The sequence below is a fragment of the Geospiza fortis genome, unplaced genomic scaffold (genome assembly GCF_000277835.1).
Source record: "Geospiza fortis unplaced genomic scaffold, GeoFor_1.0 scaffold16, whole genome shotgun sequence".
NCBI lineage: Eukaryota > Metazoa > Chordata > Aves > Passeriformes > Thraupidae > Geospiza > Geospiza fortis.
In genome coordinates this window covers 10,438,200-10,462,488 of record NW_005054302.1, presented here as the reverse complement: position 1 = coordinate 10,462,488, position 24,289 = coordinate 10,438,200, and the positions used below count along the sequence as shown (strand labels likewise).

Here is a 24,289-nt window from a genome sequence, read left to right as displayed (position 1 = left end):
ACGTGTCCCTCACAAACCCTATCACTGAACATGTGTTAGGGAAAAAGCTGACACAGACAGGATGTTCCTTATACTACTGGTAACAGAAAAAAAATACAATATTCAATTTTAAATATGAGTAGCTTCCTAGGTTCTTTAAAATATGGAAAGAAAAAAGACCAAGAAGGCTGAAGAGTAGAAATTCAGAGGTGACTTACAGACGCTTTTTCTGTACCCTTCAAGAGTACATTTTATCATAATGAATTCATAATTATAATTATAATAATGCAGGATTCCCCACATGCTAGAAGAACTATCCCATCATTCCTATCCAATTAACAAAAATTAATCATTCCTTTCTTGAACCACACTAATCCTGTCCCTTTTAAGACATTAAGATCTAATATATACACTCAATCACAAGTTTCATATAGCAAGTGTTCGACGTTAAGGGCTCATTACGCCAACCACTGAAATTATAAATTAACTTCTGCCAATTGCAACTTCTTTTTTTAATCCACTAGAAAAATTATGTAGTTACATATATTTACTTTTTTTACCTGGAGATATCAAAATACTTGAGAAATTTTAATTATCCTCACAACAATCCAACAAGATAGCAAAGTTTTAGTGTGACCTACTTAAATAATAAGAAAATTGAATGACAAAGACTAAGTCATTTTCCTCAGATCATGCAGAAAATAAGTGACTATCATTAGAGCATATTAAATAATTCTTCTTTTCTATTTACTAGATAGTGCTTCCTCTCTAACCATGATAATGTCACGATTGCTTATTTATGGCAGAATCATGCAGAAGTAATTCCACTACATTGCAATAACTGATGGAAATAAAATGAGAATCTGGTCCATCAGGTGTGGCATTTCTACTTCTGCTGTCATTTGGTCTTTCTCTCTATTTTAACATACAAATTTGGTGTTCCATAACAGCATCTAAACAGATTGAGCTTTCAGAACATCCAATTCACTGAAGCTGAAAGTGGAATACTTTGCTAGGGAGAACAGACTCAATGCAAGTGGTTAAAGGTCAGGTGCAAGGTATTCTGCTTTTTAAACTGCATGTGGAAATAGTATTACTTGTGCAGCACCATAATAGAATAGCTGTCCATTAGACAAAAGTAGCAATGCAGAAACCTCATTGTGATAACACTGTCTTTCAATAATGTAATTACTTCATTTACCTTACGGCTTCATTTAGGTTGGAAAACATCGAGTCCACCCCATTAACCCAACACTGTAAGTTCACCACTAACCATGTCCCTAAACTCCCCATCTACCTATTTTACATACCTCCAGCAATGGTGATTCTACTACTTCCCTAGGCAGTTTGTTCCAGCGCTTGACAACCCTTTCAATGAGGAAATTTTTCCTAACATTTAATCTAAAAGTCCCCTACTACGAGGCCATTTCTTGTCATCCTGTTGTTTGTCACCTGGGAGAAGAGACTGACACCAACCTCTCTACAACCTCCTTTCAGGCAGTTGTAGAGAGTAATAAAGTCCCCCCTGAGCCTTCTTTTCTCCAGGCTAAACACCCCCACCTCCTCACTGAACTTGCGCTCCAGACCCTTCCCCAGCTCCGTTGCCCTTCTCTGGACACACTTCAGCCCCTCAATGTCCTTCTTCTAATGAGGGGGCCAAAACTGAACACAGTGCTCGAGGTGTGGCCTCCCCAGTGCCTAGTACAGGGGAACAATCCCTGCCCTGGTCCTGCTGGCCACACTATCACTGATACAGACCAGGATGCCACTGGCCTTCTTGGCCACCTACACAACAAGCACTCACTCATGTTGAGCCACTCTTGACCAGCACCCCAGGTCCTTGTCCATCATGCAGTTTTCCAGCCATTGTATAGCACTGCCTGTGGTTGTTGGGACCCAAGTGCAGGACCCAGCACCTGGCCTTGTTGAACCTCATACAATTGGCCTCAGCCCATAATCCAGCCTGTCCAGATCCCTCTGCAGAGCCTTCCAGCCCTCCAGCAGATCGATGCCGCCACTGTCAGTGAACTGACCAAGGGTGCACTTAATCAAGATTTCATTTTGGTGAATCCAGTGATTCAGTCTTTGATAAGTTTACATTTAGTTGTCTTCAATATATTTTTGTCTCTTGAAGAGTTTTAAAAGTATATTAAGTTCCTGAATTACTGTTTCTAGGCTTCATCCATACCCATAACAGCATAGAAACTAAAAATTTCTAATAATAACTTCTAATCAATATTCAATAACTCTATTTTTTTCTTGTCATTCTGGAGTGATTCTTAGATGTACCTGAATGCTTCGAGAACTCCAGTTCCAAGTTACCCTAGCAATGAGTGTATACCAACTCATGACATCTTCAACTACACCAGATTTCTCAAAGTCCTGTCTAATCTCACCTTGAATGTTTCCAGGGATGGGGCATCAGCTCCAGTGTGGGCAACCTGTTCCAATGTTTCACAGCTCTCATAAAAAATTGCTTTCTTTTACCTACTCTGACCTGACCTCTTGCAGTTTAAAAACATTACCCCTTGTCCTATCACCTTCTACAGGTCCTATTAAAAAGTCTCTCTCCATCTTTCTCCTTTTAAGTACTCAAAGGCCTCAATGAGCTCTCCCTGGAGCCATCTCTTCTCCAGGCTGATCAAACCCAAGCTCTCTCACCCCATCTTCATATGAGAGGTGCTTCACCCTCTGGTCAGCCTCATGTCCCTCCTGTGCACCTGCTCCAAAAGGTCCGTATCTTTCCCATACTAAGGACCCCAGAGCTGGACACAACACTGCAGGTAGAGTCTCATCAGAGTAGAGTAGAGGGGCAGAGTCATCTTCCTCAGCCTGCTGGCCACACTGCTTCTGATGAAGCCCAGGATTCACTTGGCTTTCTGGGATCCAAGCACACATTGCCAGGTCATGTCCTGCTTTTCATTCACCAGTAGCCCCAAGTCCTTCTCTACAGGGCTGCTCTTGAGCTGGTCATCCCCCAGCCTGTGCTGATACTAGGGCTTTGCCCCAAACCAGGTGCAGCACCTTGTGAGATTGCCTCTCATGAGATTCCTATGGACACACTTCTTGAGCTTGTCCAGGTCCCTCTGACACACCTCTCAGGTGTGTCAGCTGCACCACTCAGCTTGATGTCTGCAGAATTCCTGAGGGTGCACTCGATCCCACTATGTCATCAATGAAGGCATTAAATTGCACTGCTCCTAATACAGACCACTGAAAGACACTGCTCACCACTGATCTCCATCCAGACACTGAGACATTCTCCACTTACCCTCTGGATGCAACCATCCAAACAATTCTTTACCCCCTGAACAGTCCACCCATTAAATCCATATCTCTCTAATTTTGACAGAAGGATGTTGTGGGTGGTCATGTCAAAGGTTTAGCAGAAGTCCAGGTAGATTACACCAGCAGCTCTTCCCTTGTCCACTGATACACTCCATTGTAGAAAGCCGCTAGTTTACTCAGGTTCCTCCCTGTCCTCCCTGTGCCCCTATGTGTCTTGCTGACACTTGAACCTTTATGCTTCAGCCTATTAAGCCATTCAGATTCTTGCAGGCAGAAACAGATCTACAGCAGATGGGAACAGACTCTGGTTCTTCAAATGAATGGGGTTTGTCCACCTAGCAGAATACATGCAATAGGTTTTGTCCAGCTCTGCTTTGCTTCTTCCAAATTACTGTGCAAAGTAGTTGTATAGCATTTTATTAATAGCCCAGTGGCTTTCATTGGGTGCTCACTTAGCCATCTCTGCACTACTTCTCAGAGGCCCACTTAATATGGTTAAGTAAATAATTCTCAAATGTCTTAAACTTCCTTCAGTGAAAAGCTTTCAACAGAAAACCATTATTATAAAACTGGATCCATAAATTCCTTTGCGAAAAAAATACAACAAATCAAACAAAATAAGTGAGTTAGTTCTATGATATGTTTCAAATAAAACTATATCTTTAGGAACACAAAGATGTGTGTTATTTTATTTCTGAGCTCTTCACAATGACTTTTCGATATTGAGGTGTCCATAACAGTTCATTGTTGTGACAGACTCTAATATCTAATAGCCCTTTAACACCTCTGTGCACTCCAGTCTCCCATATCTTTTCACAGTAGGATCTTTATATTCTGCCTGCCCCAAGGGCACTAACAAATCTACAGTTCTCTTTTTCTCTTATTTTGCTTACTTTTTCTAGGAAGACAGCATGATTAATGTCTCCCTGGAAAATGTCAGGCAGCATTCACTCCACTCTAAGTCAGCCAAACCAGTTCCCTTCTAGATTTATTAAACAAATCAGTCCTTCTATTACTACCAGCACTATTATTACTCATTAGTTGTACTGCAGGAACACTGCAGCACCTCAGTTCATCTTGTTAAGGCACTCCAGCAACATATAGCAAATAACTGAACCTGTTCTCATGAAAAAAAAAAAAAAAGAGAAACAATGGATATGACTAATACACAAGAGAAAATGCAAACTAATCATGGGAAATATTTTATACCAAATTGATTACAGAGGGGAAAACAGAAACAATGAATGTAATTTTGGTGACAGGTAGGCAAGCTACTCATTATATGTAATTACAAACAAATGCTGTCTTCTCCAAAATATGAACATGCCAGTCTGGAAAAGGCAGTGCATCCTGGAGCAAAGGGAGAATCCCGTTTTTCTTCTCCAGGCAGGAAGGCTTATAGCAAAGCAGACGCAGAACCTGCAACATTTGTAAATTCCTTCCATCCTATATTGTGATTTTAATTACAAGATGTCCATGCTCTCCCAGCTCTTCATAACCAGCAGGGTATTTCAATACTGTGATCTCCCTAAGGGGATAAACAGACCCTTGAATCCTTAAAAGTCCCTGTTGAAACAGAACTTCACTGACATTACTTCTTTTCAGGAGTTCTCTTTTTTTTTCATATCCAACATCATCTGCCCTCTGGTGCATTCACATCCTGAAGAGTGAGTATGGTCATAGTGCTCCAAAAGGCAGTAATATTCTGAAAAACAATATTCAGAAAAGAAACTTCAAATGGCACTGTATGGATGCAGCTTTCACTTTCTCCTTGGTGCCTCTAATGCAAGCTGTTTACTTTGGCATATTTGAAAGACCACGCTGTTATTTGTCCTAAAACTTGCTACAGATTGATTTGATAATCATGCCAAGTTCTTTCTGTTTCTGTCTTCAGTCCTACTAATTCAACTCATTTATCAATGGCAGTGAAGGAATGCAATGCCTCTTGCTGTGCAGCACTTGCAAAGTATGAGTCAAAGAACTTTATCAATTTACTTGTCTAGAAAGTGCTATGAAACACTCAGCATGGTTCCTATATGTTGTGTTTCTGAATTCACACAACTGTAACTACTCTATTTTGCCCACTTTTCTGACTTTCACTGTATTTTTCAGAGCAGTCCTTGACACAGATGCATTCAGCATGCTGAGGATACCCTGCCCTAATATCTGCACTGAAAAGCAGATCACCAGAAACAGAAAGGTTAGCTTCAATCCTTTGTAAATTATAAACTTATATTCTGTCGTAAAGAAATTAAGTTTGAGGAACACTCAGAACTGTGTGATCTAAATCTACCTGCACCTGTTTCCTGCAACATTTAACTGAATTTTCAGGTGAAATCATCACAAATGTAAATAGAAAGGATCAGTGTTCATCTGGAAAAACTCTGCTCATGGTTACCATTTGCATGCACTTTCAAACCTCACAGTTCCTTGAAGAATGACTCTTTGTATTGCATTGGACACAGTCTGAACGAGTGTGACTCATTTGCCTATGCTGGAGATCTTGACATATCACAACACAAGAGCTCCTAATCTCAGAGTCAATATACAGTTCATTTGGAATAGGAAATCAGTTTGCCATGCAACAAACTTAATAGGAGGTGTGGATAAACTCTGAAGTGTCTGAGAGACCCACAGAAAATAGCACTTGATCAACAAGGGCAGGTGATCAGAAAGAAGGTGTGCAAAAATGAGCCACTAACACTGGAGCTGTATTCATGGAATTTGATGTCTCAAGGACATCATTATTGTTTAAGTTAATCATAATAGAAAATAGTTGGTTTAACACATGGCAAAATAATGCAGCTAGCAAGGCAGCAAATGCACTTCTATAATTTGGCTGCCTTTATATAGGAACTGCATCTTACAAACCTGTGTAGCAACACAAATTCTGCTCTGCAGCTGTGGTAAAATCTACAGCAAATACTTTCTTATTTTCTTTGCAGCTTCAACAAAACTAAAAAACTGAGAGAAAGATTGTAAATAATGCATAATTGTCTTTATTTTGTATCTTATCTTATAAATACTTTTACCTTATTTATCAAATAGGGGTAATGGATGTTTTTTCTATTCCCTTTTAAGTCTGCATGTTCATAAAATTGCAAACTGGATACAAGTTTTACAGTCCTCTTATTTTTACAGTTATTAGTATGCATTTCATCATAAGTATTTGTTCATTTTTTCCTTCCAGTCCTACTTCAGTGCTAAAGAATCTCATGTACTGATATATAGTTGGGTCCACTACAAACCAGTAAACAGAGCACTCATATATTTTGATCCTTTAGTCTCAGTGAAGCGAAAATATAAATGCATACTAAAGTTATGGGCTTGAGTTTAGATGTTTCAAAGGAAAGGGAAGAAAAGAGGCACTATCTTAGGCAGCAAGACAGCTGTTGTGTTAAAGTACAATGTCCCATAGGATAAGGATTGCCACAGCCCCTGGGTCCTTTGAGGAAATTCTCTCTCTTCACAATTTCAGACTGTGCCTATTAATGCTACAAATGCCCTGTTTTCATCCTTCCTGTTGCAGTCTGTTCATACTTTCTCCTGCAAATAAAGCATACCCTGTAATCTGTTTCTTAAGCAGAAGTAAAAGCAATATATTCAAGCCCTGTAACATCCTAGTTTCTTTGATCACAGCTGGGTGGCAATATAGACTAGAAAGACTAATGACTTAGAATGAAAAATATTCCCCACACATTCAAACACATTTACTTACCATTTGTACACCTTGCTCGAGTAACATGAAGAAATTCAGACAGTCTTTTTGGATAAAACAGGAGTTAAAAGCAGTGGGTACCAGATAATCATGATACTAATTAGCTGTGATATTCTTTCAAGCCTTTGTCTACCTCAGCTATTTAGATGCACTTTATCATCAGACTGCCTTTTCTTTTCATGGGTATACTTTCATTGTGGGCTCTGTAAACCAATTATAACAATGTTTTTGAAAATCATTTCGTCTTTAAGTCTATGAGGCAACAAGGACCAGGATACAAGACTTTTCCTGCCATCAAAGCATGTCCTCTTCCTACCAGTCTGTAGAATTCATCTCTCATTAGTTTTTCCCTCTGGTTTTGAATTCTTGTACACACAGTAGCTTGATTTAGCTCCAGCACAAGTGATAGAAAGTACACCCTAACAGAGATCCTCCAGACTTTGGAGGGGTCAGTTAACCAAAACTATTTTTTTCTAAAGTTTTCTAACCTCAAGGTTATGATGCAAGAAATATCTCACAGCATTAGTGCCGAAGTCCAACATTTGGACTTCTGATTTCTGAAAGACACAGAAATCAGACATAAAAAAGATACACACTCTGGTAAAGCCAGGTTATGGTTCAAATATAGCTCTGCATCTTGTGTTTCCTATTGCTTTCTCCAGTGGGACCCTTCAATGTGATACGGAAAGTCAGAACACTGTGTAAAAGGACAGTGTAAGAGAATTTTCCTGTTAATACTTCTGGCAATGAACACAGGAAAGCAATAGCAACACTATGTAAACTGATAATTTGTAAATACTTATAAAATCCTTTAGTCATTATAACAGTCAGTCTTTTTGTACATAGAATTTGTTCATCAGAAAGAGCAATAAACTGAATCAAAAGCTTCAGAATGTACTAAAAATGTAGCAGCCATTGAATACAATGGGAGACAATGGGAGACAATGGGAGAGGATGAGGGGTTCAGCAAAGCTGGTTGCTATTCAAGGATCACTTCCTCCAGGCTCAAGGAAGACCCACCCCAACAATTTAGAAATCAAGCAAAGGTGGCAGGTGGCCAGTACAGGTGAGAAAGGAACTCCCGAGTGAACTCAGACATAAAAAGAAGTGTACAAGAGGTGGAAGCAGGGGTGGGTTAGGAATGCCAAGGCCAAACCAGGGTTGATCTGGTGAGGGATATGCAGGGCAACAAGAAAGGTTTCCACAAGTACATTTGCAGCACAAGAAAAACTAGGAAAAACATGGCCCCACTGCTGAATGGGGCAGAGGAACTGACGACAAATTGCATGAGAAAGGATGAAGTTCCCAATGCCTGCGCCTCAGTCTCTATTGGTGTCTTTAGGAATCCCAGGCATCCCAGGCCAGATGAAAAGTCTGAGATCTGAGGGACGACATACTTTCAGAAGAGGAGGATCAGATGAGGGAACCATTGAACAAATTGGATCTACGGAAGTCCATGGGGCCAATGGGCTGTCCCCACAAGTACTGAAGGGGCCAACTGACGTCACTGCAAGGCTACCCTTGATTATCTCTGAAAGGTTAGGGCAGCTGGAAGAGGTTCCTAAAGACAGGAAGAGAACAAATGACACTTATCTTCACAAAGAGTACTGAGAGAGATTCGGAGAACTGCAGGCCAGTCAGGCTGGCCTGAAACCCCAATAAGATGAGGGAGGAAACATTCCTGAAAAACATTTCCAAACTCATGAAGGACAAGAAAGTGACTGGGACTAGTCAGCATGGATTTACAAAGGGGAAGTCATGCTTAACCAACCTGATAGTAACCTAACTTGATGGACGAGGCAAGAGAAGTGAATGCTGTTTAGCTCAATTTTCATATGGCTGTTGATGCTGACTGTCTCCTTAATATCCTCATCAACAACCTGACAAAGTACAGGCTAGACAAACAGACAGAAAGACAGATTAAAAACTGGTTGAACAGCCAGGTCCAGAGGGTTGTGACCAGCTGCAAGAAGTCCAGTTGGAAGCAAATCACTAGTGGTGTGCTCCAGAAGTCAATACAGAGGCCTATGCTTCTTCAGTGGCTGGGGTGGTGGGACAGAGTGCACCTCAAAGACTTTAAAAATAATACAAAACTGGGATGACTGGCTGATAGTCCAGATTGGTGTGCTGTGAGAACAGACTGGATACATAGGATGAGAGTGACCTCCTGAAGTTCAGAAGAGGGAAGAGTGAAGTCCTTCCCCTGGGGAGGAATAAGGCAGTGGATCAGTCCATGCTGGGGGCTGACTGACTGACACACAGCTGACAAGGCAGACAAGGACCTGGGGGCCGCAGCAGACAACAGTGCTGATCATGAAGCAGGAAATGTACTGTGGCAAAAAAATCAGCAGCTTCTAGGGCTGGATTAGGAAAAGTGCTGCCAGGAGGTGGAGGTCCACTCAGGGCTAGTGAGGCAAGATCTGGAGTACAGAGTCCAGTGCTTCCCAGTACAAGACAGATATGAACTTATAAGAGTGAGTCAGAGTAGGGCCACAAAATTGATTAAGGGAATGGAACTTGTTTCATAACAGGAGAGGCTGAGAAAGATGGACTGTTCAGCATGGAGAAGAGATGCCTCAGGGAAATCTCATCAATAAATAAATATAAATGCCTAGTGAAAGGGAATGAAGAAGAGGCAGTCAGACTTTGCACACTTGTGCCCACTGATAAGAGAAGAGGTAATGGGCACAAATTAAAAAACATGAACTTCCATTTGCTTTTGTGCACTCTGCTTGAACAGTGGGATTTGACTTGATCTAAGGAGATTCTTTCCAAACTAAACAATTCTGTGATTCTGTGAAAAAACAGCAATGAAAAATCAACTAATTTATCCTAAAGTGATGCTGTTCATAAATCAAGACACAGTAAAACATGCTGAATAGCTCATTCTCAGGAAATAAAATAATAATTTGGTCTTACAGAAAACCTAGTATTTGCAAATGACTGAAAGAAAAGCACAGTGTTTCTACAGAAACACTATGTAGCTCTGGAAACCAAAATCCTCTGAAGAATTATGAGTATCAATCATTTTGAATTATATTATAATACATTATAGTGAGGAAAGATAGCAGAGTTCTAAATCAAAGGAAAAACAAATTCTGCTCTCTTTTAAAAGCCCTGCTTTTCTCATTAAGAAAGCCTTAAGAAAATTCAAAACTTACAGAACTTACTATTATTGAAGCACAAGATATCTAATGGTAACTGCCAAATTAAGATGGTCAGGTTGAACAATCTAGTAAAAAAGAATACATTTTTAATACATCATACCTCATATAATGTTTATCCTATTTAAGCAAAGAGAAAAAAATTCTGAATTTTGAACTGGGAATACAGTCCATGCCTTCTGATTCTGTTTTCTCTGTTTCTTTCTTGATGTAAGTTTTAGAACAGGCATCCCTGTATAATGTCTGATAAATGAGGCTTGAGACCCTGCGTACATTCTTAGGAGTCACTACAATGCAAATAAATAGCATGGAGGGCAGAGGTGAGGAAGAGATAGAAAAAAAAAGAAATTCATTTAAAGCATAGTCCCTGTTTCTGGTTGGAAAAGGAATGGAAGGCTGTTGCCTGAGCTTCAGGATGGTCATAGCGTGCTGGAAAATCTGGCTAAACTATGGATCCTCAAAGCCATGAATCAGAAGGCCAACATGATCTTTTTCTCTCATTTCCAAAAGAGAAAAAATCTGTTGGTTCTGAGGTTGGGCAGAAGAAGGCAGGGTTTAGCTGCCTCAGCACTGATGTCTGGTACTATAGTAGACACTGTAAGGTAACTAAAATACTAGTATGTATGAAATATAAAGGAAAATATTCAGGGAGCACAGGAACCCATCCAGACGAAAAAGAAATCATTTAGGGGCACATACCATTGCATTATTCAGTTACAGACCTTCAAAAGATAATACAAAGCTCCCTAGCTTTTAGTATGCAGTCACAGAGAAATAATCATCTAAGAAAGCAGCATACACTCACATTAACTTTGTGCCCAAACTAAAAGCTAATCCATAGTAGTGCACAAGATAATGACTGTTCAAGATGTTAGAAAAATTCTCACATGGAATCTATGGATTCTGTAAAAAAACCCTATGGATTAGGACAGAATTATTTAAGCCACTAATAATTGGTATGACTGCAACCTTGGCAAAAGATCTGCTAATAATAGAACAGAAAAAGTCTGAGTTTGTGATCCTACTGGCAGAATTATTGTTGAAAATTCACAAGTTAAGGCATATACATTACAATGAACAGTAGAACTCTCAGATGGGCTTGTTTCCATACTTCATTTCATCCAAAATTATAAAATAAGAATAAAACCTTCCGCTTCCAAAGCACAGTATAATGAATAAAAAAGCTGAAAGTTATTTTTACTTGAAAAGGAAATATGCCTCTCCCAGTCTGAAATCACTGTTCTCTGAGAATAAATGGTATTCTAGAACCAGTGATGTCTGAGCATGATCTATACAATCCAAAGCAACCAAGTTTGCCAAACACTTCACAGCTAACTAGCTACGATTCCTAAAAGCATCAGAAAATAGAATGAGAATAAGGGAATGTAAGAGCACCAAAAGAGTCACACAACCCTAACTGCAGTACTATCTTCTTAATCAAAATTAGTTATGTGTAACTTATCTAAAAAACCAGTAACTTCCAAGGCAGGAAACCTTCTCCTTCATTAACTGCTGTTTAGAAAAACCCCACTTAGATCTCAAAATAAAATGCGCATAAATACACTGTCAATAATCTGGCTTCAGGGTTCCTTCAGGGTTCTCTGAGAGGTTGCAGTTTTCTACTGGTAAACCAAATAAACAACACTTGAATAACTACTCTTAGAAAAATGTCATGCTTTTCAAACAGGTGTTAAGGACATATCACTTCCTGTTCCCCACATTCAAAACTGTATTCAAAAAGCAGTCTTTTAAAAAAGAAAACAGCAAGTCAAGGAATCAAAATTCTATTAAATAACATCTTTCACTTTCTGAGACATTGTTTTGACAAGCTTCTCTATATCATTTCATTAGCAGCAGCATTTTTAAAGAAAAAAATGTCACACTAAGTAATAGGACTACATATTCAAGCCACCTGTGTATTTTCTTCTATACTAATTTCTCTAGATGGTGGAAAGTATCACATGGATGTGAAAAGGGTTTCCCGAGTTTAAGATTCAGTTCACTTAGCTTTAGACATATAATATACAGTTTTCTGTGTAAACTAGGCATCGTAACTCTCCTTTACAATCACTGGACAGAAACAAGGACTTTGAAGGCAATTTTCAACAACCTCATTTTAGTTATAAACAGAGGAAGAGACTAATTAGGCCTAGAATGCTTATTTCTGTTCACAGACAGAAAGTCAGAAATTTCAGCTATGGACAACTATGTCGATCTTTCCAGGTCTTGAGACTTAGTTTAACTTCATTTGACCTAAAATAATAGAAAAGCAGCATGATTTATAACCAGATTTTGAGGAATTTGTTGCATACCTAAATGGCATCTTCACAGAGTAGGTAGACAAAACAATTCCTTCTCTAGCTGGGGACCAAGGACAAATTATCCAAATTTCAGTCCCAAGAGCATAAACAACGGTGGACTGCAGAGAGAAAAACAAGAAGGACAGGACTTCATAAGCTAAAGTCACAACTGGAAATTAGCTCCAATATGCTAATGGACCAGAACTTATAAAAGTGTGAGACCCTGTGACTGGTTGTCCATTTTGTTTCTGGCACCCCAGGCGGGACATGAATCCACAATCCCTGGCTTAGGAAGCCAATGCCTTATCCATTGGGCCACTGGGACCTGTCAGGTCTGAGGGTTCATGTCCCTTTGTGGTCACCAGAAACTGATGCCTTGTGAAGGCTGACCTAGAACAGAGACTAGACAGAGTTAAAGAATAAAGTAGGTATTTATTAGGAGGCCTCAATGGATCCACCTTGAGCAGTACAAGAGCCCAGTCAGGGCTACACCCAAGATGAACCCAAAATGGTCACAAATTGGATGACCAGTCATGGGGTCATCCCATCCATACTAATTGTCCAATTATGGCTTTAGGTATGAAGTTTCATCCTTCGTGGTTTTCTCTCTCCAGCCCACTGTTTATGCTCTTAGGCCTGAAATCTGGATCATTTGTCCTTGGTCACCAGCTAGAGAAGGAATTGTTTTTTCTACCTACTCTATGAAGAGAACTTACTATCCCCTAATATGAAGCTCAGAATTACACACTAAAGCAGTACAGAATCTGAGAAATACAAAAGCTAAAACCTGAGGCATCATCTTCCCTGAACTATGCACATACCAAACATGTACCAACAATAACTAGCTTTCCAGACAGTGAGATGGATGCAGAATTATAAGCCTGAGTGCACACTAAAAATGATAGAAGGTATTTCCAAATTCGCCATTTGTATAACAACATGTCAAGTTTCATAACTAAGAAAAATAACCTACTAGACCCTGAAAAATTACAGAAGGCAGAAGCAGAAATGTTCACAGGTTTGGCTCCATGTGGCAGTAACAGATGACTGACCATGTGGTTTGAAAGTGCTCTTAGAAAAAATAAAAAAGAGTAACATTCACTTCCCAAAACTCAAGGAAAGGACAGCAATGTTGTGAATCTGTTTAGACAGCACTCTCTAATGCTGCAAATATGGTTACTCTCTTTGCACTGAAAAAGAATTCAACACCTCACAAGGACACATGCTTTTTTTTCCCCCAAAGGTTTGGAAAAATGCAAGAAGAACATAAAAAAAATTTTATCAGCATGTCAGTTGGTGCTTTGATCTATGGAATTCCTTTCAGCAGAAAACTCAGTAGGAAAAATCCTTTGCACTCTATAACAAGAACTATCAAAGCAGCTTAATTTTAAATGGTCAGAACTGGCCAATTTTTAGCACAAAGATGCTAAACTGCAACAAAGACATTTAAAATGTTTCTAAACAAATAAACTATTATTTCAATAATATATTAAAATTGTATTAAATACCTAATTTTCAGATGTGGTAGTGCTTAAAAGCCATATAAAAAATTCTAATATCTCACTGATTCTGAAAATCTGAAGGCAACTCCTCTGATTTCAATGCAACTGTAATAGTCATTTTGTAAAATTATCAATGACCTGTGTTGAACCACACTGGAAAACAGGATGAAAATGCAAAACACCTTTTCATTACAAGGTATTAACAGAAACATTCGTTTGCTTAGATTTATTTTTCTCTGTCAAGAGAAGGCAAGATGAAATTGTATTAAACTACTTTTAGCTAAAGTGAATAAGAAGAACAATCTGTGAATGAAGAATGTATATGAATAATTAATGCCATGGCCACTGGGTTACTGAATCCCGGACAACAGAATTATTGGATGAGATGACTTGTTAACCAAGCCAAGACTGTTTCTTTCGTATTCCGTGCACAGCAAACAGGAAATAGTCACTGCTGCAACAGCGGAAGATAAAGGACAGATAAACAAATGAGAATATAATTAATAGTATATCAAATTTCTGTGTCTGGAAATTAATCCAAATAGTTTGCTGAAAAGTGTACGAAGCCTATGACAAATTTCAGAGTTGAGTCCAGAATTCATGAGTTCAAAGAATCACCCTTTTTCTCTAATTGTTAAAAGTTACGATCATAAATTTGGCCTAGATAGTTTCTTTTTTTTTGCAGTGACCATACGTAAGATGGCCAAAAATCCATTGCTCTCAAGCATTCTCAGGTACTTCAGGTGATCTGTTATCCTATTGAGTAGCTACACTGACATAAGTATAAGGTTCCAGCAGAAAGCAGGAAATGTTTCAGAAAAATTGCTACCATGTAAGTGTGGCTAGCCCCATCTGACTGGCCTATATACTCTGTAGAAATAGGAATTTTGGGGGTTGGAAAAGTGAAACTAAGAAAATCTTGGATACCACCACTGGTGGGGTTCCAGATGACTGGAAGCTGTCCAATGTGACACCTATTCACAAAAAGGGTAGGAAGGAGGATCCGGTAATTATAGGCCAGTTAGCCTGACCTCAGTACCTGGTAAGGTGATGGAACAGTTTATACTGAGTGTCATCACACAGCACTTACAGGATGGCCAGGGTATCAGACCCAGCCAGCAGGGGTTTAGGAGGGGCAGCTCGTGTTTGGCCAACCTGGTCTCCTTTTATGACCAGGTGACCGGCCTGGTGGATGCAGGAAAGGCTGTGGATTGTTGTCTATTCAGATTTCAGTAAGGCCTTTGACACTGTCTCCCACAGCACACTCCTGGAAAAGCTGGCAGCCCACAGCCTGGGCAGGAGCACTCTGTGCTGGGTTAGGAACTGGCTGCATGGCCAGGCCCAGAGAGTGGTGGTGAACAGTGCTGCATCCAGCTGGTGGCCAGTTACTTGTGGTGTCCATCAGGGGTCTGTGCTGGGGCCAGTTCTGTTCAATATCTTTACTGATGACATGGATGGGGGATTGAGTCTTTCACTAGTAAATCTGCAGACAACACTACGCTGGGATCTGTTGGGATTGACTGAGTGTGTCCATCTGTTGGAAGGTAGGAGGGCTCTGCAGACAGACCTGGAACGGTTGGATGGATGGGCAGAGTCTAACAAGATGAAGTTTAATAAGTCCAAGTGCCAAGTCCTGCATTTTGGCCACAATAACTCCCAAGAAGGCCAAGGGCATCCTGGCCTGTATCAGGAACAGTGTGGCCAGCAGGAGCAGGGAGGTCACCCTTCCCCTGTACTCGGCACTGGTGAGGCCACACCTTGAGTGCTGTGTCCAGCTCTGGCCCCTCAGTTTGGGAAGGACCTTGAGACACTCGAGCACATCCAGAGGAGGCAATGAGGCTGGTGAGGGGCTGGGAACACAAACCTTGTGAGGAACGACCGAGGGAGCTGGGGGTGTTTAGCCTGGAGAAAAGGAGACTCAGGGGTGACCTTATCACCCTCTACAACTCCCTGAAAGGTGGCTGTAGCCAGGTGGGGCTGGTCTCTTTCACCAGGCAGCAACTGACAGAATGAGAGAGCATAGTCTCAAGCTGCACCAAAGGAAATATAGGTTGGATATTAGGAAAAAGTTTTTTATTGAAAGAGTCATAAAGTATTGGAACAGTTTGCCTGGGAAGGTGGTAGAGTCACCATCCCTGGATGTGTTTAAGAAAAGACTGGATGTGGCACTTGGTGCCATGGTTTAGTTGAGGTGCTAGGGCATGGGTTGGACTTGATGATCTTGAAGGTCTCTTCCAACCTAGTGATTCTGTGATTTACCCAAAAATCACATCATTGAGGTCCATCTGCCTGCTGAAGAAAACCTCCTGAAGAAAACCTCCTGAAGAAAACCTCCTGAAACCTACTGTTTCAGTCAGTAGAATCTAGACTGGATATAAAGATGATTAGAACTGGCCTTTAAAGATCAATATGACTTTGAGAGAAGTAGGTAAGGTAGAAGGTTCTTTATAATACTGTGAATTGAGTGGGGGAAGCTATTTTTAGTCCTCAATTTTATATTTGGGTTCTCAATTTAAACTACTGGGAATGTGGAGTGCTGAAAATATTGCTTTAATATCTCCCCAGCTGTGAACTTTTTCTGATAAGATGGAAAATACTAATATCACCTTATATGTATGCAGCTGCCTTTGTCCCAGAGGATCCTAGGACATCAACAAGCTATTCATAAAGAAAAATATACTCACTCAATCATAGATTGCAGCAATCAGGTAATAGTCAGGAATACAAAACAAGTAAAAATAGGTGAATAAACAAGGACATTTTGAACACTGATCTCACACAAATCCCTCTGCTTATAGTTCATGATTAGACAACCCTATAAGATAATAATTATTCAACAGTTGAATTTGAAAAGTAAGCAGCATCGGAAAGGGAATAAAAATTGAGCCTTTCCTGGGATGTAGAGGATGCAGAATACAGCATTTCTAGTCAAAGGTAATTTTTTAGCTCAATGTTCCGAAATACGTGCAAAGATGTGCACGATAACTGTGGAGGATATGGAAAGTTTCAGGGGATGGAACTGGATGGAACTGGAATTGTTTTAAGGCAGAGGAAGAATATTCAAGAATATTCAAGATTGTGAAAGGATCACTATAGAACAAATCCATGGTGGCTCTAACATTACTAAATAACCATGTTATTTAACAACAAGGTAATAACCATGTTATTTAGTAGTTGGTAATAAGTAAATAGTAACTAACAACTAATAATAATTTAGTTATTAGTAATAACCATGTTATTTAGTTCTTTAGAAAACTATTACGTTCTTAATGAACCAAGATCTTTTCTGCAGACATTTGTACACAGTACATCTGGTTTTATGCAACATTATGAGAGTAGCTAACAACGCTCTGGAAATTCCTTTCAAATGTTTTTCTTCATAACTGGTGCAAAAGTTTGAGAGGAGGATTGATTCTTCATTTAGCATTTGTTCAGTTCTCTGTTTCAGATAACCCGTAAGCCTTTCCTGCTCCAGTAGCAAGGCAGTGCTCCATGAACAGCAGTGGGCTTATATCCCCAATGGACTTGACAATTAAGTAACACAAGTGCATCATAAAATTGCACCAAAAAGCATAAACATTGTGTAATGGATATGATTTCTCCTTCTAATGCTCCTCTGCCCAGCATCAGTGTATGTACAGCTAGCAACTAGCATCCCAAGTAGCTCCCAATACACAAAGGTGATTTGGGTCCTTGCTGGCAGAGTATCATTCCTCTTACTTTAAGAACTACTGTAGTCCAACTCCCTTCCTCATGTGCTCTGCACTTCCCTTGTCTTTCATCTACTTAGTCCTTCCTCAGCCTCCCTCAGCTCCTCCCTTAATCGTGGTGTTTCTCACACACCACACTGATATCTGTAAGGGCTGCTAAAGGACCATCTTCAAGTCTTGTGTTTCACATAGGAGGAAGCAAGCAGAAGATAAATATCATTGCCCAAAAGCCAGAGACATAATTAAAACCAGGGCTGATTTCTATCCTTCTTTCTTGTTTACCACTTTATAGCAATGGTAGCAGCTGTAAAGGTCTAAAGTATGCAACCACACACAAAAAAACCACTTAGCAAATCCCGATCTAATTGCTATTTCCTAGAAAGAGCAATGGAAAAGGTAACTTGTCAGAGGTTGAATTTCATGACATTCAACAGTGATGTTTCCTGTTTCCTTGTTCCAAAAACAGGCTCAAACGCTGGCAAATTATTAATGAGAAAAAAATTGAAAATGTCCAGTAGCCTGAGGAAACCATTCCCTGGATATACACTTTTCTGTCAGTATCTTCATTGCTTTGCCTTAAGACCTGATGGAGGTCAGGCTGAAGCTAGCAAGTAGCAGAAGAAGGCAGGTTTGAAAGTACTAGTAAGGAAAAACACAGCCCCCACCCCAGCTGGCTCGGCCTAGTTTGGCAGGGAGGTCAACAAGAACAGCTGCTCTGTGGAGACCTCTGCCTTATGCCCCAGAAATGCCAATCAGAAACTTGGCCAAGCAACTCTCAAGCCATGAAGCGGCAAAGGTCTGAGTCAACTGTAGCATTTTTCTTGCCACACGTACTGTGTTGGAAGATTGAATACTTCAAGAATACCTCTCCAAGAATCTTTTGCTCTAGACAGTCAAACACTCAAAACAAGTGTAAGATTCAGACATCTGTGTTTGTGCATGCTTGCATACCCAAGTGTCTGTGTTTTTCTCCATGGGTCCTGAACAATTTTTCCCCGCTAATTTGATTAGCTACCCTAAATAAAAAATAAACTGACCATGGCTTATATCTGTCTGGCCAGTTAATCTTTTGGATAATAGTATAGTGCTTATAATATAATAATAAGTTATGCCTGCAATAAAGTTGCAATGTAGTCTTAAGAGATGGTGATGTTCAGGTTGGGAGGGAAAGTCAAGGATTAAGGCTCCACCCTTAGAAATAATTGGGTTACTCTGATGAACAATCCTCATTTTCAGCTAGTAGAAAATGTAGAGTATTTCTGTTAGCTTGAATTTTCTATGAAAGCTTTGCTTGCTTTAGCTTTTTTTTACCAGGAAGGTGAAGCAAAGTTTCCATTGCTGCTGGTGATGTTATACATTTGGATGCAGTTGGTCCTGCAAGGAGCATTCACACTAACCCAAGTCTCATCACTGTGAGCTGCCAACTGCTAAGCACAACAGAATGTTCAAGCAGATGCAGTATTTGCTCCACCCAGACTCAGCCTTGAGCATGTAAATGCTCAGAGCAAGTGCCTGCAGAAGGCAGAGACAGCAAGCAAATACTATGCTACTGTTATTTGCACTCTGATTAGAATTATGGCTCTCAAGGTCAGAAGGGTGAGTTTAGATGTTAGGTTGATAAAAAGCTCTTTTCTGTTTCTAGAGAAAAGCAAGATAATGACAAAGCCAGTATCCTATGTGCATGCCTCTGAATCCCCAGCCAAATAACTCTTTACAGTCAAATTGGGCCTTACTTTTGCAGGCAAGCCAAATAGCTCAGGCCTCACCATGCACTTCTATAGAAGGTAACACAGCAATACTTTTTAATTGCTCTACTGCTGTACCCCAATACTAATTCTCAAAATAATGACATTCAGTTAATTAGAAAACTAAACAGGGTCTCCAAAGATGAAAGAAATAAAATTAGTTAAGGCAGAGCACCTGATCACTCAAGCATAACCTGAAAATATCATCTTAATATAACCAATATAGCACTGTATTCTGTATGAATACATTCTTATGCAAGTGAGCAATGTGAACTCCCATAACATCTACTCAATTGCTATCTCTGAAACCCCAAATGACAACTTAAATGTCAGCACTGTTAAATATTTCTCTACAAGGTATTTCAACAGAACATTCACTTAATGTCCTTGATTCAAAAAATAAAAACTTAAATCTATGCAACATTACAAAACTTCCAATTATACACCCTTCCATCATTAAATTTCAATATGACCAAAAGCAGCTTGTACAATTGTTAGCACATTTGTGCCATTGAAAACTAAAACTGTCAAACTATCACAAAATAACTTACATTCAGGATGAAAACAAACCAGTTTTTTTCCTGTAATCTTCTCAGACAATAAAAAGTCAAATTTATGCTTCTAGAGTGTTTATTTTTTTCTATAACTTGCCTATCTTAACCAGAATATTTTTTAATTAATTCTTATGTCACTATGGTACAATACAGAAACTGAGGCAACTGTGGCAGGATATAAAGCCACAGATGAAATGTACAGTCTCAAGTTTAACAGTCTTTTTTTTAACTGCAAAGAAGATCACAGACAACATTTGACAAGTAAAAACAAGTTAACCAGGAAGTATTTTTGTCTATAGAGCTAGAAACCATCCACATGCTGCCAAACCATAAAATATTTTTATATTTTTATGCTTCAGTAGGAATAACTACAAAGGAAAGACTATGCCATACTGAAAGATGTTGCAGTAATGCTAAACGCTATTATGAGTTTCCAAAAAAATATTACCAGCAAGCTTTAAACAAGCGATTGTTCTTTTGTGTGGAAAATATCTAGCACTATACAGATAAACTTCAACAAAGATCTTGGGTCAAAACAACCTCATGCAATGCTCCAAGCAAGGGTCAGAATGGCCGGGAAGCTGTCCAGTGGAAAAGGACCTGGGGGTGCTGTTCAATGAGTGGCTGAACATGATCCACCAGTGCCCAGGTGGCCAAGAAGGCCAATGGCATCCTGGACTGGATCAGCAATGGTGTGGCCAGCAGGACTAGGGCAGGGATTGTCCCCTGTACTCAGCACTGGTGAGGCCACACCTGAAATCCTGTGTTCAGTTCTGGGCCCCTCACTGTAAGAAGGACATTGAGGGGCTGAAGTGTGTCCAGAGAAGGGAAATGGAGCTGGGGAAGGGTCTGGAACACAAGTCTGGTGAAGAACAGCTGAAGGAGCTGGGGGTGTTTAGCCTGGAGAAAACGAGGCTCAGGGGGGACTTCATTGCTCTCTACAACCACCTGAAAGGAGGCTGTAGCCACGTAGGGTTGAGTGTGTTTGCCCAAATAACAAAGGATAGGACAGGAGGAAATGGCCTCAAAGTTGCACCAAGTGAGGTTTACATCCTACATTATGGAAAATTTCCTCACTGAAAGGCTTGTCAAGCATTGGAGCAGGATGCCCAGGGAAGTGGTGGGGTCACCATCCCAGGAGGTACGTATGAGATGTGTAGATGTGGTGCTTGGGGCCATGGTTTAGTTATGGACTTGGCAGTGCTGGGTTAGAGGTTGGACTCCATGATCTTAAAGGGTCTTTTCCAGCCTACACAATTCTACCATTATTTTTTGTCATCCTTAGAGACTGACACAGAAAGACTAATTTGTTAGTGTCACAAAAACAGGCCGAATGGCACCTATACCTCCTGTCTGCATTCTTCCAGAGCACTACCCTTAATTTTCAGGTTTCCCTCTTACAGGATAAATTCTTAAAATTCTCCACTCCAAGGTTTCAGCCTACAGTGTGACATATCAATTGGTTTACCTGGCAAATCCTACTAAATCCAAACTCTTTCTGTTCTTTCCTTCAGTGATTTCATAAGCCGCTTAAGAAAAGAGTAGTTTTCAGTTTAAACTAGAAACAAAATATTTAGAAACAGTACTCTTCATCTATGTCTGTATTATGTCAGGATTTAGCAGCTCCTGCCAGTAAATTAGTTAGGCGCTTTCAAAATCTGCAGGCACATTTTATGCCTGTCTCATTTTCACAAGCAGAAATCCCTCTTGCACAGGTTCTTTTTTAAATGTCATTCTTCTGTTATTGCTTACATCTTAAGGATCTTTTTCATAGATTTTATTGTCTCTCAGTGACTCCTGCATAGTTGTTGATGGATGGCTTATACTCAGCTATTCCTTTTCTTTTCTGTAAATTAAGTTGGGGTGTCCATATGCATTCAAACTAACATGCAGAATGCAATTAATAAACTTTTATAGAGCTGCTATGAATCCATCACATAAATATCACTAAAATCATGTGGTTTCTATGCTAAAGAAATGAGTCTGTATCTTATGAGAATTATACTGAGCTTACTGGAACAAAATGTTCAATCAAATCTGTCATCTGAGATTGCAAAGTAAGTTGTGAGTATATCCTGTAAGTACAATCTGTATTTAAAGTTAAATACACAAATGCACTTAGGTTTTACCTGTTATTATATATTGCACAACAAATCCAACACATACTGAAGAATTTAAGCGACAAATACCTAGGAACGATAACTAGTAGGTATATAATAATTTATCACTGAAATTATATCTAAATTATGCTACTCCTTTAACACCACCACTTTTATCCTGCTCTGATAATATCTATATTGAGTTGTGTATTATTGCTTTATTATTAGAAACTCTCACCTGCTAGGTACAGAATCCAACATTTGACTTGTCAAATTCCATCCCATTAATCATTGCCCAATCTGAGATCCCTCTGCAAGGCAGCTTCCTAGGTAATGCCTAGCTCCCCTTGTTTTTGTAAATAGATCAGTGTTGCACCTTGTCTGGTTTGACATTTGTTCACACTCTGTTGTGCACCTGGCCTGATCTACTTTCTTTTTTTCCTGCAGAAATGCACTTATAGCTTTCCATTAATTTTAATCTAAAAACTGATTTGAAATTAGCTTTTTTTTGGCTGAGTGGCTGTCACAATTTGTAAAGCATGTTCTTTAAAGTCAATAAATAACAGTTTTGAGTCTCAGAAGACAAGCTCTAGTCAAGAGATTATGTGGATGAGCAAAAGCAAATAAAAAAGGTCAGAAATTTGATATGGGAGTTTTTTAATATAGTGGGGGAGGTATACATAAGAGAGTTAGAAATGCAACTCCAGCTAGTGGCAGTGGAATTGTCCTTCTAAAAAGCTTTGAAAATATAGAAAAGTAATTTTAAAATTATTCCTCTGTATTTTTTTAAGTTGCCCCCCCCAATTCCATTTAGGCATGACAGATGGAAGTTAAATTTCTGAATAACTGATTACCACTGAGAGAGGGTAAGACAGGGAAGAAATTAAAATATATATACTGGGAATATGGCTGAAAAATTCATTTCAATTGAGCAGATGAAAAAATAGAAATTTGCTGGCAGTTGCATTAGAAATTACTTCTAGTACATAATACTTCAGATCATCTCAAAGCTCAGTATTTAAAATAAATAAACCCAAATTTCACTATTTAAAAAAAAATCTCAGAACTATTTCAATTGTAAGAAATCATATTTGAAACATTAACTCAATTATAGTATGTAAATAATGAAGAAAAGTGTAATGAAGTATTAAAAGTGCAATGAAGAAAATGTTTTCAGGGCTCAGAGTGAAGCAACTGGTCCCACAACTTTCTCCTGTCATCCTGACTGGCTTGGCTACAAGGGAAAACTCTTATTTTCTAGAATGAATAGGCAAACTTCATCAGGGAATTCCTGTCACCTATGCTAGGTGACCCTGCCTTGGCCAGGGAGTTGGACAAAATGATCTCCAGAGAGATGATCTCCAGAGGTCCATTCCAGTCCTAATAATTCTGTCATTCTGTGACTTTCCTGAAACTCCGCATATAATTTTATTTTACTCTCTTATTAAAAAAAAAAATTAAAAATCATTTTTCACAACTTGAAACAGCATTTCTGCTGACATGAAAACCATCTGCCACAGCACAGTACGTAGGAACCCAATGAAATAGATTATTCCTTAGAACTGGCACTAAAGCTTCTGTTCACTTGGTTAATTTCAGTAAACATATTAAGAAAAACAAAGCCAAAGCTGGACATGTAGTGCACAGAAATAGACCAGCAGGTCCTGAAAGTGCTCTGTGAAATTTCAAGACAATACACACAAAGTGAACGGTACCATCCTGGTAGAAAACCTCACTGGTGTTTGAAGAAATGTAAAGTCCCTCAAATTGTACTGCAAAGAGCTGAAATAGCTGTGATTCCTAAAAGCATTTTGTTGTTCGGTAAGACAGACTGAAGGCCACAAGAATGGAAGGGCATCAGGCCCAGGTCGTTTGCAAAATAATCTGAAAATCATCTGACGCCCTTTGACAAAAGTATAGCTAGTCATTGAGGGAGGAAAGGGTAATGTTCAGCCTTTTCATTATCTAGTAACAACAGAGTTTTAAGGAGGAGGGGGGAAAAAAAGAAGGAAAAAAAACCACCTTGCCTACTGATTTCTGAAATTATGTTAAAGGAGAAGTACATGTTCTTCACCCCGGGTGAAATTTTCCCGTGGTGAAAGTCACTCCAGCTTCCTTCGGATCGAAGGAGGCATGCGGGCAGTGACCGCGGGACGCCCACACCGCTCCCCTGCGCCCGTCGGGGCCGCTGCCCGGCCCCGGCCCAGTCCCGGCCCTGCCCCGGCCCTGC

At 39.6% G+C, this 24,289-nt stretch overlaps 1 protein-coding gene across 1 annotated transcript in view; it reads left to right on the top strand.

The window, feature by feature from the left end:
• Positions 1 to 7,939: 7,939 nt before the first annotated feature.
• The window catches only part of DEUP1 (deuterosome assembly protein 1), a 57,197-nt gene continuing 40,847 nt past the window's right edge, over positions 7,940 to 24,289 (top strand). The window contains exons 1-3 of the mRNA XM_014311796.2: positions 7,940 to 8,051; positions 8,328 to 8,523; positions 24,114 to 24,265. Of these exons, the coding sequence (XP_014167271.2) occupies positions 7,940 to 8,051; positions 8,328 to 8,523; positions 24,114 to 24,265 (460 nt within the window). The remainder of the gene's footprint in view (positions 8,052 to 8,327; positions 8,524 to 24,113; positions 24,266 to 24,289) is intronic.